This window comes from Schistocerca piceifrons, chromosome 2 (assembly GCF_021461385.2).
Source record: "Schistocerca piceifrons isolate TAMUIC-IGC-003096 chromosome 2, iqSchPice1.1, whole genome shotgun sequence".
Classification (NCBI taxonomy): domain Eukaryota; kingdom Metazoa; phylum Arthropoda; class Insecta; order Orthoptera; family Acrididae; genus Schistocerca; species Schistocerca piceifrons.
This window is the reverse complement of record NC_060139.1, coordinates 308841255-308859885: the sequence shown is the minus strand read 5'-3', so window position 1 is coordinate 308859885 and position 18631 is coordinate 308841255. Positions and strand designations below refer to the sequence as shown.

General features: G+C 39.2%; 1 protein-coding gene across 1 annotated transcript in view; it reads right to left on the bottom strand.

Annotated features, from left to right (window-relative positions):
- The window catches only part of LOC124777151 (myotubularin-related protein 9), a 130708-nt gene extending 112462 nt beyond the window's left edge, over nucleotides 1-18246 (bottom strand). Inside the window, exons 1-2 of the mRNA XM_047252453.1 lie at nucleotides 18034-18246; nucleotides 11247-11402 (exon numbers count right to left, since the gene is read on the bottom strand). Of these exons, the coding sequence (XP_047108409.1) occupies nucleotides 11247-11393 (147 nt within the window). The 5' untranslated portion in view covers nucleotides 11394-11402; nucleotides 18034-18246. The remainder of the gene's footprint in view (nucleotides 1-11246; nucleotides 11403-18033) is intronic.
- Nucleotides 18247-18631: the final 385 nt, after the last annotated feature.

Here is an 18631-nt window from a genome sequence, read left to right as displayed (position 1 = left end):
CTGTTATCTGTGGCACCCTTACAACAAAGTGGTATGTCGACGATACTCCACACTATGTTTTGATGTCCTCCAGTGAGATTTTCACTTTTTGTCTTTGTGCTTCCTTAACGCTACCTTGGCCAGAAACTTTGCCAGATCTTTCTCTAACGTTTGGAGCATTATGCGCAGGGTCCTCCAAACAGCTTAGGATTTTGATGATCTAACATGCAAATTAGTCAGAATTTAGCATGATATCCCTCAGAAGGACATATACCAATTCTATCACTCAATGCCAACCCGATAAAATGCTTGTATAAGGCCCACAGGTGTATCAAAGTGTTAGTGACTTGCTCCATTTTAGAAGCTCTTTTTCATGACTAAATCATCCAATCTTTCTGAAACAGTTATAATTTGTTTGTCTCTACATGTGCATCACACTACAGGTTTCCATCCCATTCAGATAATTCCTTTGTGGTGCACTGTTTCTTTGTCTTAGTGTGTGTTTTCACACTCTGCATCTTGGCATGAAGGAAGGAATGTAACTGTTCAATATTTCAAAAATAGAAAGAACATTACAGAAGAGTGCTACTAGATACCAATGGAAGGGAGGATTAACTGTGCCAGTAATGAAGAAACCATTATTACATTTTACTAAAGCAACTGGATGAAACCACAGAAAATCTATATATGGAAGGGTGGACCAGGATTAGAACTCTTGTTTCTTGTGGGTCTGTATCTAGAGGGGGGGAAAAAACCTCTGGCTGGGCTACATATTGCTTTTTCGCTATTTTTACAGTGCTGAAAGCAGCACTGCAAGTTTGCATGAACTTTTCATTACAGCATTTACTGCTTGACCTTTAATCCCCAGGGTAAGAGATTAACATAACTGAATGTAAAGTATCCAACTTTGCATCACAAGTTTTCACTTCATTTAAATAACTAACTCAATTTTGAATAGTCTTTCATTCTTTTCCAGTTTGATGTAGTGTAGTAAGACGTGCAACAGTAGTCCACTTCTTTAATAAGCAGACATTTTGATCTGGGAGACATCAATGTTAGAGCATCTTCTGGTGCTGTGATTGTGCACAGAACTATTTATTGAGAAGTGTACAAGGTTCAAAGCTTTTCTCTTACAAAAATTATTGTTCCATAGGCAAAGTAGGTTCAGAATATTTCATGCATGAAGCAGAGGATGGTAAAGATTGTTTCATGTTTCAGATGATTTTGATGGCTTGTTTTTTCATACACTTAAGAATGGTGAGAAATCTGATGCATATGCCATTCAAACTAGCCATAAATTGTGACCACACAAGTTTCTCTGTGAACATGAAGATCAGAAATTCCATCCATACTTTTCAGATTGAGACTAAAGCCTCCAGATCAAGCAGTGGTATTGAACATAAGTTACTAAAATTTACAGAAATAACTATAAATGAAAAATTTGAAACTAAGCTGTTCCTGGATATTTTTCCAACATATTAAGTGTCTGTTGAAATTTTCTGTGATGATTATACCATAACAGAAATAAAATCTTGAGAGAAAAAAAACATACATGAAAAAGGCACAATGAACCTGTTCCTTACTGTTACACTGTTTATGTTACTGAACAACACTGTCACACATTAAATGCTGCCTGCCCAGAGTGGCATTGGCTGCATTTACTAATAAAGCCTTAAGGACTGCCAGATTCAGTAAAAGTCTAGAATAGGGTCAATAGCCTACTTATGCAATTCATCCTGTAATGCTGTCAACACTTGCTGTGAGGTATGATGGGAACAAGAGGTGCGTCAGCTGTTTGTGTTACACAGCCAATGAGAGAACAGCAGGCATATGACATCTTTCAGTGCTATACATTCCTGGTTTGAGTTGCAGCTATTTAAACTGGGCTAGAATTTGCAAACCAAAAACAGCTTCACAACTCATGATATTGTCATGTAGAAGGTGTAAGCAGATGAATGACGAACAATAACTTCTCTTAATGAAGGTTTATTCAGCACTTGCACATACAAGAGCACGGAGCGAACTACCTCCGGCCAGAACACATACAGTATATATGTAGCTACAGAACATTCCAGTACGACGACTCTTGCCATTTGAGGATACTTCTAGAATGTACTCGACCCAAATATAGAAATTAAAATTTTACAGTTCAGGTGAGTTTTGAACTCACAACCCTCCATGAATCAGTCTAGTATCATAGCCACTACACTACAGCGACTGTGCTACTCAGCTTCTTCTGCAACATTGCTCCCTCCTTAACAGAACAGCGTCTTGGCGTTACGTCCTATAGTTCGGGAATGAGTTATCAGTCCTGCATACTCCGACTCCCGATGACTGATGCTCGCCCTGGCTGTGATCTTCTTGGAATATCCCTTGCCGCTACATTCTTCGTCACCTTTCTGCTTGTTGCCTGTCGCTGGAGCTTTTAATTTACCCTGGGTTGCAGGATCCTTATAGGGCTTCATTTGAAGGATGTGGACCGTATCTCTAACCTTTTGTCATCTTGTGTCGGGGTCAAAATCTTCAACTTCATAAGTAACATCAGACAATTGTCTTACAACCTTATAATGTCCAAAGTAGCCCCTGAGTAGCTTCCCACTGAAAAATGGTTCAAATGGCTCTGAGCACTATGGGACTTAACATCTGAGGTCATCAGTCCCTCAGAACTTAGAACTACTTAAACCTAACTAACCTAAGGACAGCACACACATCCATGCCCGAGGCAGGATTCGAACCTGCAACCGTAGCGGTCGTGCGGTTCCAGACTGCAGTGCCTAGAACCGCTTGGCCACAATGGTCGGGGCTTCCCACTGAGACCAACCTTCTCAAATGGCTCTGAGCACTATGGGACTCAACTGCTGAGGTCATTAGTCCCCTAGAACTTAGAACTAGTTAAACCTAACTAACCTAAGAACATCACAAACATCCATGCCCGAGGCAGGATTCGAACCTGCGACCGTAGCGGTCTTGCGGTTCCAGACTGCAGCGCCTTTAACCGCACGGCCACTTCGGCCGGCTAGGGACCAACCTTCTGAACAGGAGTGAAGATCCAGACGTGGTCACCAGGCTGGTAGACAACAGAACGGTGCCTCGCGTCATAACTTTGGCAATCATTTTCTTGAGCCTGCAGCGTGCGGAGTCGAGCTAACTGCCGAGCTTCCTCAGCTCTGGTTCACACCTGGCTGATATAGTTGTCGTCCATGACATCAAGATGTGACGGAAACACAGTGTCTAAAGTCGTCGTCGCCTCACACCCATGCACCAGGAAAAATGGGGTGAATCCTGCGGTGTCTTGTTTGGTGGTGTTGTAGGCAAATGTCACAAAAGGTTAGCACCTCATCCCAGTTGCTCTGCTCAACAATGATGAACATTGTTACCATGTCAGCCAAGGTCTTATTAAGATGTACGGTAAGCCTGTTAGTTAGTGGATGGCAGGCAGTCGTCGTGTGATGAGTAATGCTGCATTGATGGTTTATCTTTGTCACAATATTCGATTGAAAAACTTTCCCTCGATCTGTAATTAATGACCTTGGGGCTCCATGTTTTAATACAATGTCTTCTACGATGAATTTGGCTACCTCGAATACTTCGATTGGTTTCATGACTTTTGTAATGGCATAGTGTGCCGGATAGTCAATGCAAACAATAATCCATCTACTGCAACTAGTAGACATTGGAAATCGTACGAGGAGGTCAATCCCAACATGCTTGAAAGGCATTTCTGCTGGTGGAATTTGTATTAGTCAGCCAGGTGGTTTCTGAGGAACTGCTTTTCTCCTCTGGCACTCTCGACAGTGCGACACATTGTTGAAGGCACTCCTAAATAAACCTGGCCAGAAAAATCTCTTGCAGATCCTATTGTATGTCTTAATAAATCCTAAATGTCCAGCCTCAGGTGTGTCATGGAATTTCTGTAGAACATCTAAGCACATGTGTTTAGGAATCACTCTTTCCAAACGGATCAAAGTTTTTCTTGCAAAGTAATCCATTAACTACCTTAAATTGTCCTTTCACATCCTCTGACCGATTTAAGGCAATAAGGAAATACAGTAGCGTCTGATTCCACACATCTGCTTTAACCCATGACATCACAAATATGGCGGAAACAGCCATACACTATGACTAATATGGCACCTATGACGTCATTACGTAAACATGACCACAAACACAAAATACATTGAAAAACCAACACACACACGTTCCACAAAAAACCTAATGAAACTAATGGGACAAGGGTGGGAAATTGGGGGTTTTTGGATGGGGACAAAGTAAATATTAACAAATTTAGACACACACCACCATACCAAACCACACAAAACGACAAAAGAAACTGACAACACGAAACTCCTCAAATGCCACTAAACACAATATCCTATGTAATCAGACACCTATATAGCTCAACAGCAGCTTCCGATCCCACAAACTGGAATAGAAAAGTTCTTTGACCTATATAGCTCAACAGCAGCTCCCCATCCCACTTCATTGGGAGAGTGCTTAGGAAATGTAGTCCATCAACAAAGGAGGTGGCTTACAAAACACTCGTTCGACCTATACTTGAGTATTGCTCATCAGTGTGGGATCCGTACCAGGTCGGGTTGACGGAGGAGATAGAGAAGATCCAAAGAAGAGCGGCGCGTTTCGTCACTGGGTTATTTGGTAACCGTGATAGCGTTACGGAGATGTTTAATAAACTCAAGTGGCAGACTCTGCAAGAGAGGCGCTCTGCATCGCGGTGTAGCTTGCTCGCCAGGTTTCGAGAGGGTGCGTTTCTGGATGAGGTATCAAATATATTGCTTCCCCCTACTTATACTTCCCGAGGAGATCACGAATGTAAAATTAGAGAGATTAGAGCGCGCACGGAGGCTTTCAGACAGTCGTTCTTCCCGCGAACCATACGCGACTGGAACAGGAAAGGGAGGTAATGACAGTGGCACGTAAAGTGCCCTCCGCCACACACCGTTGGGTGGCTTGCGGAGTATCGATGTAGATGTAGATGTAGATTGGAATTGAACACTTCCCTCGACCTATTTAGGTCAACAGAAACTACCGACACCAAATCATAAAACCCAAAACAACAACCACGTCCACAATTACCACCACCTAAAAAAACACAACAAACCAACAAAATTGGAATCGAACACTTCTCTTGACCTGTTATCCTTACGACATTTCGACATTTCCACATATAGCCATCCCTGGCCCGAGACGCTGGAACGTTAGTAAGCCTCATTTCTTCACAACACACTGAACAGTTCACGACTTCATCCAAAAATCTGAATAGTTGAAGAAATTTTATTAGAGACAACGCACTGTCCCCCACGACAACCAAAAACTGTTGACCTTGCCAGTCATATCCATACCTACAAAAGACATACAAAAAGCAATTTACCAAAATGGACACATGACGAACAGAATAAAACTACAATAATGTCGACACAATAAAACCAAAATTGTTAACTCACTGAAAAATATTCCACTGAAAGCACAGTCACTATCGATACCACACACATGCAATGCTACCACGCAAATGAACCCCATTTGCCACGTAACACGCTAGCCATAAACACACCACCAGAGAGAACCACCAATTACAACAATATGCTACCTATAAACACGCCACACATGCAAACCAAACCAAACCAAAAACATCACGTAACACACAACACATAAACATACCACCAGAGAGCACCACCGATCACATCAAAATGACACCCACAAACACGCCACTCTCACAAACTAAATTCCGCACTGTTGTGACGTCACACACCACAACAGCCTTACGTCATGGGTCAAAGCCGACGGGTGGGATCGGACGCTTCGGTCGACCCCATAATTTGAGGTATCTTGGCATCCTCCTCCTGATCAGCAGAGAGATCCTGGAGTGCAGCGAGACAATCACTATCTTCATCAAAGTTTTGATGGTCTTGCACAGGGTTTCTTGAGAGACAGTCAGTATCTTGGTGTTTTCTTCCCCTTTTGTACACTATGGTAATGTCATACTCTTGAAGACATAGTGCCCACCTGACGAGTCGTCCTGTTTGATCCTTAAGACCTGTCAACCAACAAAGTGAATGATGGCCTGTAACAACTGTGAATGCTCTTCCATAGAGATACTGTCATTTCTCCTGGATGCTGTGCCCTGCACTTTAATTAATCTTCAGCCTTGCACTTCTGTCGTCGTGTGTCACTGAAGCACTTGTGCAGTTCCGCCTGGAATACTTCCCAGCTTGTGAACTTCTCCTCATTGTTCTCATACCATTGCTTGGCAGTGCCCCCCAAGTAGAAAAATATGTTAGCCAAACACACGGTGTCATCCCATCTGTTAAATTTGGCTATAGGCTCATATTCCTTCAGCTACTTGTTTGGATCTTGGCCATCATCACCAGAGAACCGGAAGGACGTTTCATGTGGTGGCACACATTTGCTGTCATCGTAACATCCTCTTCATCTTCTTCTGTCTCTGATAGATTGCGATCTGTTGAAGAGGGCTCGAACTCAGGTTTTTCGCCATGTAAACGGTAGCTCTGTTGTGGCCTGATGGGAGCCACTGTGTCGTCGATAATGTGCGGTATCACAAGTTCCAATACCCAGTGCCTCCACCAGAATAATGTTACGTAGAAGGTGTAAGTAGATGAATGACAAACAATAACTTCACTTAACTAAGGTTTATTCAGCACTTGCACATACAAGAGCATGGAGCGAACTGCCTCCAGCCAGAACACGTACAGTATATATACAGCTACAGAACATTCAAGTACAATGATTCTTGCCATTTGTGGATACTTCTAGAATGAACTCGAACCAAATATAGAAATTAAAATTTTACAGTTCAGGTGAGTTTTGAACTCACAACCCTCCATGCAACAGTCCAGTATCATAGCCACTACACTACAGCGACTGTGCTACTGAGCTTCTTCTGCAACAATATATTTGAAAAATCAGTGAAATATTTCTCTGCTCTGTGTTGCTACACAATCCATCTGCACAAGCACACTGAGAAACTGGATCAATGTTCTTTAATTAAATCATGGGAGAAGGTAGGTGGGCCAATGTTTAATAATATATTGAATGTATGCCTCTTTTTAATAAACACTGCTCCAACCACCTTCTCCCACGATTGAATTAAAATACATTGATCCACTTATTCAAAGTGATGGCTTTTGCTGCACTTCCAGATGATTCTTTAAGAGTCATTTCACCATCACATTTGACACATCTTTGCTTCTCTGTAATTAATCCATGAGACATGCACCAACAGATGACGTTGCTGTGCAGAACTAAATCACTTAAATCAGTCCACTTTATAGCAATTACTGCCACAATCAAAAAATATTTCTCTCCATACTCATTAATACACTGAAAACCAGCAAATAAGACAATGGTTTCAATTTTGGCTCTGCAAATACATTGCCTCTCATTCGTTGTGTCAAAGAATCATACAGCTGCCTACGTGAAACTGACATGTTGCCAACAGACGAGCAGTAGATAAGCACCTCTGTGACTGTTGCTGGCCCTGATATAGACTTTAGCCACTAGATTACAAACCCTCAAAGATTGCAACAATAAACTTTCTAATCATTTCATCAATTTGCTAATTTAAAAATTGTCTCTTTGGATTATCAGAGAACATAATAGCTCAGTAACAAAGTATGGTATTAATAGAAACAATCTGTGAGAATGTTTAAACTTTTTTTCTTTCAAGAACTATCATGTGTGTTCAACAGAAGACAGATTTTTGGAACTTGTTAGGGAGAAGGTATAACAGTGTACTTCACTTAAAACACAAAAAAAAAACTGAGGAAAGGCAATCATTTACCTGTTGCTGATTCATGGGTGGTCCACAGAACATACCAGCGTGGAGGTATTACAAGCTATTGAGTTGCCGATCTCCTTCTATTGTAAGCATTTGTGCATATATCCATGGGGGGAGGTGTGTTTTGTATGGGAAAGGAGATGCATGGTAAAGGGAAAACAGCTGACTCTCAACAGAAGTAGTAACAAGTGGATTGAAACGGTGGCATTCACAAAACTTCACCAAGATTTGAAGCAAATAATTTTCTTTAAAAGATGGAATATGGCTGGGAATTCCTAAATGTCAAAAATAAATTTTATAGATGTGAGTATCCAATGTGACGGTTAGTGTGATTTCATGGATGTGAATCCTCAATATGTTTTGTTAGTGACTGCACCCTGTTGCAAAGTGATATATCCATTCTCAAATCAACTCAACGTGTTCCAAATAGTCTTTAAAATTATAGAAGATGCCTCGACAGACAGGACTGACTTGGGCAATAAATAGAAATAGTGGTAAAACAATCCCTAAGGAAGCCCCAGGAAAAAGAATCTCACAATTAAATAACAGTTAACAAAATAATCAGAAATACTAGAAATCAGACACAAAAAACAATGATAATGAAGAATGCACAAACAAAGGTGAGGTGGTCTGATAACAGAATCAACAGCTCAAACAAATTCTTATCTATGATCTATTGCCTGTCAACAGCTTGTTAACAACAATTTTCTTGAATCGGAAAGTGAGTACAATGTTACTTTTGAATAATTTTCTTTCAAATGCTCCTGATTTTGCATATGAAGTGATTTACTTCTTCTCCTCTTCTATACATGTGCAGGTGTGCGTTTTCTTTTCTTTCTCCTACTGAGTAGTATATGAAAAATTCAGTTTGAGATTCAAACACATTTTCATGTATCTGCAGATTAGCCCGTTTGTAATCAGCAGTCAGTCACAATTGAAGGAAAAAAACAGTAACTTTAACAAAATTTATGTTGACAACACAACGGAAACCTTGTGTCACAGCTTGCAGTATGTGCTTTGACAGTTTGATGATGACCAGTGGTTCGCAAACAGTTAATTACACTTCAAAAAGCTCTTGTGATAAAGTCAAAAATTAAATAATATTCATAAATACAATAGTAGAAGAAGTAATGACTCATACTATCCATCAGTCAGTGACCCGAAGCAGGTCTTTTGGTCAAAATCTTAAATTTTTAACAGTCTTTTCATTGTGCTGGTCTGCGACTCAGCACCACCTTTATGCGGTGAGTGGCAACCACCCTTGTGCGATGAGTGGCAATGTATCCATTTCAATATTGTTGTTATTCCATCCAGGACTTTCCATTGTCAGAAATGAGTGAGGTATTCAGTCATAAACAACTTTGACTTGTCACCCAGTGATGTAAAGAAGGACTTAAAGATACTAAAATTAAGTTCAAACACAAACCGAAATAACATCTGTTTGATAACTTCCCCTATTCCACAGAAGAATTACTGAATACGTAGAGAGAGAGAGAGAGAGAGAGAGAGAGAGAGAGAGAGAGAGTGTGTGTGTGTGTGTGTGTGTGTGTGTGTGTGTGTGCGCGCGCGCGCGCGCGCGCAGCGCGCGCGCGCGCGCGCTACAAGTATCTGTCTGCAAAGATATAGTGGGCTCATTTTGAGAGGGAGGCGCAGTACAAAAGTGCATAGCTCTTATCATATATACTTTTAAAGTAATGGCACCAATGTATTATTTAGCAACAAAAACCAGAAACTGAATACTATTCATATTTGATATGCATGTATATATATACTGCACATGAACAGAAGTCTTAAATTGTGTATTACGTAGTAATTCTGGTTTTCTGTACAGAATCCTGCAGCACATGCAACCAACACCCATCACTCTTCGTGCTAAAGAGTCAACTGGAGGTTGCAGTGCCACCTGTCGGCTGTGACCTGTAGTATTCCTATGTTATATTGTGTGACACCATGGTATTTGGAATGGATCATGTTTTCAGAAGGCATGTTGGAGTAAGCATTTCTAAATGGTTTGTGAGTGGTGTTTATGATTCACTGGACTCGGTGAATACTGTTTGCGAGAGTAATATTGGAAGAGTTTGCAGAGGAGGTGTGAGATGGACCAAAGTTGTTGCATCTTGAGCCACGGACCCGTATATGTGGTGTTGTTGGCAGGACAACTTACGACATTTTATCTGAAGGGTTCCTGGTTCGAGAAGTCTAGGCTTGCATTCAAGACATTGTGTTGTTCACGTTATTTTTGCTATCACTAGATAGCTAGATTTGTCTCTCAGCTGACTTTGGTACGTATGTTTTCATGATTTTATTGTAGCCCGTGTGTTTATGTCCAATGTGTGTTCCTTTTACATTGAAATTGGTGTTAATATAGTTTTTTTAAAAACTTTTGGGTTATGTTGTTAGTTGTTGGTAATTACGTTGGATTGCAATTGGTAGATATTGTGTTTATTTTACCTACATTGGTGAGGTTTAGTTTTAGATATTATTTATATGAGAAAGTTTTGGTTTTCTGGTACCACATACTTCACGTCAGCTAATAGATCAAGTGAAGTACAGATACTGGATTTTTTGGGTTGTGTGTGATTTTGTGGTAATGTGGATTTTGTTTAAGTTACCAAGGTCAAGTGAAATTTCTGGTACTAAGTTTTAGATATATGTGTGACTTTGTGGTATTGTGGACTTTGTTTGAGCTATATAGGTCATGGGAAATTTCCAATATCAGCTATTTTTCAGATCTTTTTATTGTGGTTTTCTTAATTGCTGAGGATTTAGTCTGTTTGATTCTTGCCTTAGTATTTGTTTTGGTAAGTCTTCATTATTAGGATTGTCATATGCTTTGTTTGTCCCTGCTCAAAAACCACTAATTCCACAGTTGTCCCATTAGTTTGATCATATTTCAGCAATTAAATATTTCTCATACTATTTGTGTCTTTTCATATGAGTAATGAGTAGTGTCATAATAATAATAATAATAATAATAATAATAATAATCATCATCATCATCATGTTGTGTATGCTTGAAATAGGGGTGTCTGCCATCTTGATGATGTAATGGATCAAAGCTGATTCGTGGTAATGCAATCTTCGGTTTTGCCATACTAACTTATCCCCTGCTTCCTACTCACAAATCACTTTGGTAGTTCCTATTTCTGCACCACAAGACATGTGATGCAAGTTATAAATGTCAATTATTTGAAATATTTGTACTATTGCTGCACTATAAGAGAAAAGCCAGCAGCTTGCGAGTGCTGTCAAAGTAATAATTAAACTAGACAATGATTTTCAACTTGCTGAACTATAGTCAAACTGTGTGTTTTAATTATAACAAATACAAATAATGTTGCATCACTCATGAACTGTACAGTATCCTTATTTTTGATTCACCCAAATTTTCTAATTATGAAATTTCTAATACTGGCTAGGCTAGAAGTAATTGACAAGTAAGATAATGCCATACCCATAATTCTTCCACGCCTTCTTTTCGTGAAGAAAGTATCATATGATGACCAGTAATACACAGAGTTCCATCAACAGGTGCTTGAAATGGTGCACGCATTACCACACCATCCAGTTTTGGCACCAGAATCAACTCGGCGAATTCCATCTCTCCTGTCTTTCAAGAAGAAATAATACAATACATATTGCTCATCATATATAAGACTATTGCATAAGAATGCATGTGCTGACTTGTATTGATTTTTTTAATTGATTCAGTTGGATTACTCACAAAAGAATGGACTCAGTTAACATAAAATATACCAATAACATCATTAAAATAAAATGCAAATTACAGCTACAAAAAAGTTTTAATTGAGGTCTAACATGGAGTCTGAACACTTGTGTCAGAGTGCAAATAAGACACTGATGCTGAACACTGCTAATGAGAGTGTAAACTACCTCTACTGGTATCTGTACAAGTTGTCTGCAATAAAAATTTATAGCTCTTGCAGGACCTGTGTTTATGATTGATGATATGTCTGTCCTGATAGATACTCCAGTCTTTGAATATTGTGCTCTTGCATTTACTGACTAACTAGACTCGTCTGTGGGAGTTGTCTTAATGTTATCACAAACTATGTTTCCTTCTCTCTATTGCACAAAGGGTGTATCACAATGATTCAGGAGTCCTAAAGCAGTCACAGATTCCATGGGGGCATCACCTGCTTTGTATGGGCACCTAGAGATTTATTCTTCTCTATACAATCATGTTTGTTCCTCCACAGCAGATATCAGTGATTCTGGAAGCATGGCAATATGTACTTACTTCTCTTTAGGTCAGTGCAGTTTAAGAATCACTGATACTGGAAAATTAAGGCTCATCTTCAAAAGGAATTGGTTGATAAGAAAGTGACTGGTTGATATGCTTTGTGAAACTAGTCGAAAAGCACAAAGTCTTCCCTGAAGGCACTGCTCTTTATTGCTCAGTAAATGATGCCTACAAATATCACTTCCAGTTACAATAATAGCACAGAATGAGATTTTAACTCTGCAGCAGAGCGTGCACTGATATGAAACTTCCTGGCATATTAAAACTGTGTGCTGGACCGAGACTCGAACTCAAGGTCCCGAGTTCGAGTCTCAGTCTGGCACACAGTTTTAATCTGCCAGGAAGTTTCAATAATAGCACAACATTCACTGGCAACTCATGCAGGAATACAACATTGTGCAAATTTCAAAATAATCTGGGTTGAAGATTCCATCACAACAATCAATTTTTAGTCTATGGAAGCATGACATGGAGGACTGGTTTAGCCACAATCTACTACTGATAGCTGGGAAAGACTTTACGATAAGCTGTAACTGGTTATGATACTATATGGATAATCTGAAGCTGGAAATATTACAATAAAATAATTGCACATGAAACTGAATGATCAGATAGGCTCAATTATAGGCAAAGTAAATGGCAGACTATTGGGAAAATACAATCAATCTACAAAGAAGATTGATTACAAAACCCTTGGGCAGCCATCCTAGAACATTTTCAGGTGTGTGAAATTTACACCAAATGGGGCTAACAGGTGATACTGATGCATGTAAAGAAAGGAAGTACTAAAGGGCATACAGTGATTTGACTCGAGGAAGAGCATCACAGAAATACTGACAAATCTGGATTGACTGATGCTAAAAGACACAGAACTCCATAAAGGCCTACTTAAAAAGTTTCAACAACCTATATTAAATAAAGAATCTAGAAATATACAACCCCACCCTCCTCTCAAGCATTGCTCCCATGCGGAACACGAAGATGAGAAACGTGGAAAGTACCCTCTGCCACGAACTTCCGAATGAATGTAGATGTAAAGTATGCTGAAGGTATGAGTTCAATAGGCATTCTCAAACACCCAATCCCCCATTTGTTTCAGCAATACTACACTGAGGCTCTTTCAGCAACAACAAAGAAGAATGTTTTCAAGTATCGTTACTATTAGCTTTTATGTTTCATTTTGAATGAGATGCATTTTAAATAACTTCAATTTTCAAAATTAAATTATCTCCTAAAGTTAAAGGAAGAAGAAACTTAATCGCAGACACATTATGAATACTAATATTGTTAAAAGACATCAGGTGGTGGTATTGGAGGAGAATTTGCAACAAGTGTCAAGGAAGGACACAAGGTGCACTCAGTGTGTACGCCTGGGGGCCTCATTCTACATGTTGAAGAGGGTATTCTGGCAGTCACTGAGGGAACAAAGTATAACCAACTGCAGGCTGTGGTACCCGTTGGAACAAATTATGTCTGTTGCTTAGGCTCTGAGGTCACACATGGATCTTTTCAGGGACTGGCAGAGAAAGTTGAGAAGATCAGCCTTTCACATACAGTTTGAATAAAGCTCACAATTTACAGCTTTGTCCCCAGAACTGATCATGGCCCCTTGATTCTCAGCTGAGTGGAAGGATTGAACCAAAGATTTCCAAGCTTCTGAGACAAGCTAACCTGTGACTTCCTGGACTTGCGCTATAGGTTTGAGAACTATAGGGTCCCCCTAAATACATCAGGAGTCCATTACACATCAGAGGCTGCTACCCAGATAGGTGAATGTGTGTGGGACATAAAGGTTTTTTTTTTTAGATTGTGTGTCCCTCCATCCAATACAGATAACAGTAGCTGTAGGGATCCCAGAAGTATCAGTGTAATATCGAAAGAAATGGTTACTATATTTGAGAGTATTAAAATCCTAGTGGTTACCTGCCGAAACATTTGCAACAACATGCCAGAGTTCAAAATGCTCCTGAAAAGCAGTAAAGGTCACATAATACTAGGTACCGAAAGATGGTTGAAACCTGACATTGATAGCTGTCAGATTTCTGGGAAAAATTTAAGTGTACATAGAAAGGATACAGTAATGCAAAATAAAGGACATGTACTGGTCACAGTAGACAAGAAACATGAGCCATAGTTACTCTACATGCTCCTCTGCATGCAGAGGTAACTATGGCTCATGTTTAAAGGAATAGTTGAGAATGCATTGGATATATGTGTACCCAGTAGAACAGTTCATAATGGCAGAGACCTACCACGGCATACAGTCACATTACTTCTATAGGAACAGAGAATATTGCATAATAGATGTGAAACAAAACATAGGGCTACAGATAGATAGGTGCTGAATGAAACACATTTGGTTGTTGAGAAAGCAATGTGAGAAGCCTTCAATGATGACTGTAGCAGAATATTGTCAAACAATACTTCACAAAACCCAAAGAAATTGTGATCATGTGTAAAGGCTGCTAGTGCCACCAAAGTTACTGTTCAGGCACTAGTGAACGAGACATGAACTGAAAAGGAGGGTAGCAACGCAAAAGCTGAAATGCTTCACTCCATTTTCAAATGTTCCTTTACAAAGAAAAACCCAGGAGAATTGCTCCAGTTGTGTCCACTTACCACTGAAAGGATGAGTGAAAGCAGTAATAGTGTCAGCAGTGTTGAGGAACAGCTGGAACATTTAAAACTGAACAAAGCTTCACAGCCCGATGTAATCCCTGTCAGGTCCTATACTTAATTTACAGGTTATTTAGTCATTCTTCTAACTATAATCTATCATAGATGCCTTGAACAAGAAACTGTGCCCAGTAGTTGGAAGAAAGCACAGGTCATACCCATCTACATGAAGGGTAGTAGAAGAGATCTGCGAAAAATAACCATCCAACATCTTTGACACCGATTTGTTGTAGAATTTTAGAATATATTTAGAACTCCACCACTACAAGTTATCTTGAACAGAATGACCCCCTCCATAACCAGCAAGGATTCCAAAAACATAGATCACATGAAACCCAACACGACCTACTGAAAGCTTTGAATCAGGAAGTCGGGGAGATGCAGTGTTCCTCAATTTCCAAAAAGCATTTGTGTCAGTACCACACCTACGCTTGTTGTCAAAAGTTCGATCATATGGGTATCAAGTGAAATTTGTGACTGGATTGAGGACTTTTTGGTAGGAAGAGCGCAACACATTATCTTGGTTGGATGGCAATCATCAGATGTATAAATATAGCAATCATCAAATGTAAAAGTAACTTTGGGTGTGCCCCAGGGAAGTGTGTTGGGACTCTTACTGTTCATGTTGTATATTAATGATTTTTTTACAATATTAGAAGTAACATCAGACTTTTTGCAGATGATGCAGTTACCTACAAAGAAATACTGTCAAAAAAAAGCTATATAAATATTCAGTCAAATCTTGATAAGATTTCAAAGTAGTACAAAGAATAGCAACTTGCTTTAAATGTTCAGGTACATAGAATTGTACACTTAATAAAAAGAAAAATCATAGTGCCCTGTGATTATAATATCAGTGAGTCAAAGTTGGAATCAGTCAACTAATACAAATACCTGAATGCAACACTTTTTAGGGATATGAAATGGAATGATCACATAGATTCTATTGTGGGTAAAGCAGTTGTTAGACCTTGGTTTATTGGTAGAACACTGGGGAAGTGCAATCAGTCTACAAAGAAGATTGCTTACAAATTATTCGTGCGACCAATTCTAGAATATTGCTAAAGTGTGTGGGACCTGTACCAAATAGGTTTAATGGGGGATATCGAATGTATACAGAAAGGGCAGCACCAATGGTCACCTTGGGAGTGTTATAGGGATGCTGAAGAACCTGAGCTGGCAGACACTCGAAGATAGATGTAAAACATCAAAAGAAAGTCTACTGAGAAAGTTTTGAAGAACCAGCATTAAATGATTACTCTAGGAATATACTATAACCCCCCTATATATCGCTCACATAGTGATTGTGAGGATAAGCTTGGAATAATTACTGTATGCACAGAAGCATTCAAAGATCAGTCTTCCTCTGCTCCATTCATGAATGTAATTGGAAGAAACCTAATAACAGGTACAATGGGACTTACCCTCTGCCATGCACTTCTACATCTACATCTATACTCTTATTTAACTGGATAGATAAAAAATCTACACACCGAGTGGCGACAGAATGCATACATAAAAGACTATTGTGATTGGCAAGCTTTCGGAGCCAGCTCCGAAAGCTTGCCAATCACAAAAGTCTTCTATGTGTGTGTTCTGCCACCACTTGATGAGTAGATTTTTTTATCTATCCAGTTAAATAATTTTATGAATAATTGATTGTTTTGTTGTTATACATCTATACTCTGTAATCCGTGGTGGTTTACAGAGCATAGATTTAAATGTAGTATGAAGTTTTTTAAAGGCTTTTCTTTCACTAGTTCCTTATTTATTACCACAAGTCTGAGTGAACTCTAAGAGATATGCCATCACAGAAAACTCAAATGCAACGCTAAGAATCAAATTTGGGTTTCATATGTGTTAGTCACACTGATTGTTCGGATGATGGGAACTGGGCTGGATTCAATACCACCTAAGAAAATAAATATCAAGACTTATTGATTTCTGTTTGGATATTTCTTTCCTATAAGTTAAGGCTGTTATCAACGCTAAGTTTAATTTGAAGCTTGGTTAGACAAGGCATTTGTCCCCTTCCTCCAAGCATTGAAATGACATGCCAGTCAGTAACAGAGAGACCTACAATTTAATGTGCATTCCAAATGTGGCGTAACTCAGCATTTTAACATTAACAAACATTGCCAGAGGTCAAAGAAGTGAAATGTGACTGATAAAGATCCTAGGACTGAGCGGAAATCAGATGTGAGGGCTTTGGATTTGTAGTGTGGTATTTTATTACTGAGCCACACTTCATTCCCACATAATTTAAATAATCACTTTCTACATATATTTCTGAGGTACACACTGTTTTTAACTTAGCACCTGAAAGGGAAAGACAAGCAATGCTATTTTAGGCCCATACACTAAAAAGGTACATATGTTTTGATACATGTAACCCATTTCTTATTCATCAAGCAATGCTTTGAAAATATTCTCATGAAATATCAGTAAATCATGTTTCAACAGTTTTCTTTATACCATACTTTAGTCATCAATGAAAGACTCTGCACGTAGTACAACTACTCACATTGTTGCAATTTTCAGCTTTATTGGGGTGTCCTCCACGAATATTATTCAAAATTAAATGTACCGGAGATTTATTATAAATAAGTGGTTAATTACTTAATTCTTCCCAAATGATACAGTTTCAACTTTTAAACTAATGCCCCATGTGGTATAACCAAGGTATTGAATAAGTTTTCATTACTGCTCTACTACTTTACACCTAAAACCAGTCATACTCCCCTTGCTGGCCCGAGAAATAAACATTTTCTTCCTTGTATAAGATATGATTTTTCCAGTTATATTTACATACCAGCAACCTGGGCGGTATTAGAAGCGTACTGCTAATAATTTTCAAAACTTACTGTCATCAACTGCCTCAGTCGATATAACCGAAGAAAGCAATGCAAGATTTCGTGACACGCAGTCATTCTCGTTACCATGTGCGAAGATGTGCAACAACCCACGATTGACAGGAACGGTGGGCCCGGAGGGGGGGGAGGGGGGGGGGGGGCTCATCGACCGTTTTCCTTAAAAAGTGTGAGGACAGGTCATGGATTTCCTGAAACACCCGTCTTTACATGTACTCATTTGGAGAAAAACATCAAACTTTACCAGGAATATTGAGAACTACGGCTCGGGCATTCCTGAACGCAAGTATAGTGCAACTATTTTGCCGTTTCCTCGGAGGAAAGAAATCAATCTACAACGAAAACTAAAAGCTAATAGGATCAACATCTGAATAACACGAATTATTAGGTTCTGCAAGTCATTATGTTGGACATAATCACATGCTGCTTACTTTTGTGGACAAAAGACAATGTATTGTTAGAGATCCCCAATTTAATTCAGGTATCTTCTTTCTTCGCCATTAATTGACATGTAACCTATAAAAAATTTTATTTTTCTTAAAACACAGTGTCGCCTAATGCCCCACGAATGATCAGATTTCCATTTTGCAAATTTTAAGTGCGTCGTCGGCAACACCGTACTATCTGTCAAACTTACAAATCAAAGATCCTTACCTAGTCGTACAATACATCTTTGGCTGTCGATATAATGCTCTCTACAACGATTGAGCACCACGGCGTGCGCCTGCACACAACACCAGAACAGTGCGGCTGGCATTAGGCTGAAATCGGAAATCGTTGCCTGGCTTAAAACCAAATGAAATCGTGGTGGTTCTGTGGTTAGTGACCTGCAATGGTAGAGTATGAGTAGTGAATACGCGTCCTGTTGTGTGCAAATATTTTTTTAAATCATTTTTGCATTTGTAACACATTCTGGGACTTTCTTATTCCTGTAACAGAAATATGTTGTGCAATATTCAATTCTATTTACATATAGGGGCATGATTCCTAAATAATATGTTTGTAAATCTCTTGCCTGACACTTAATGT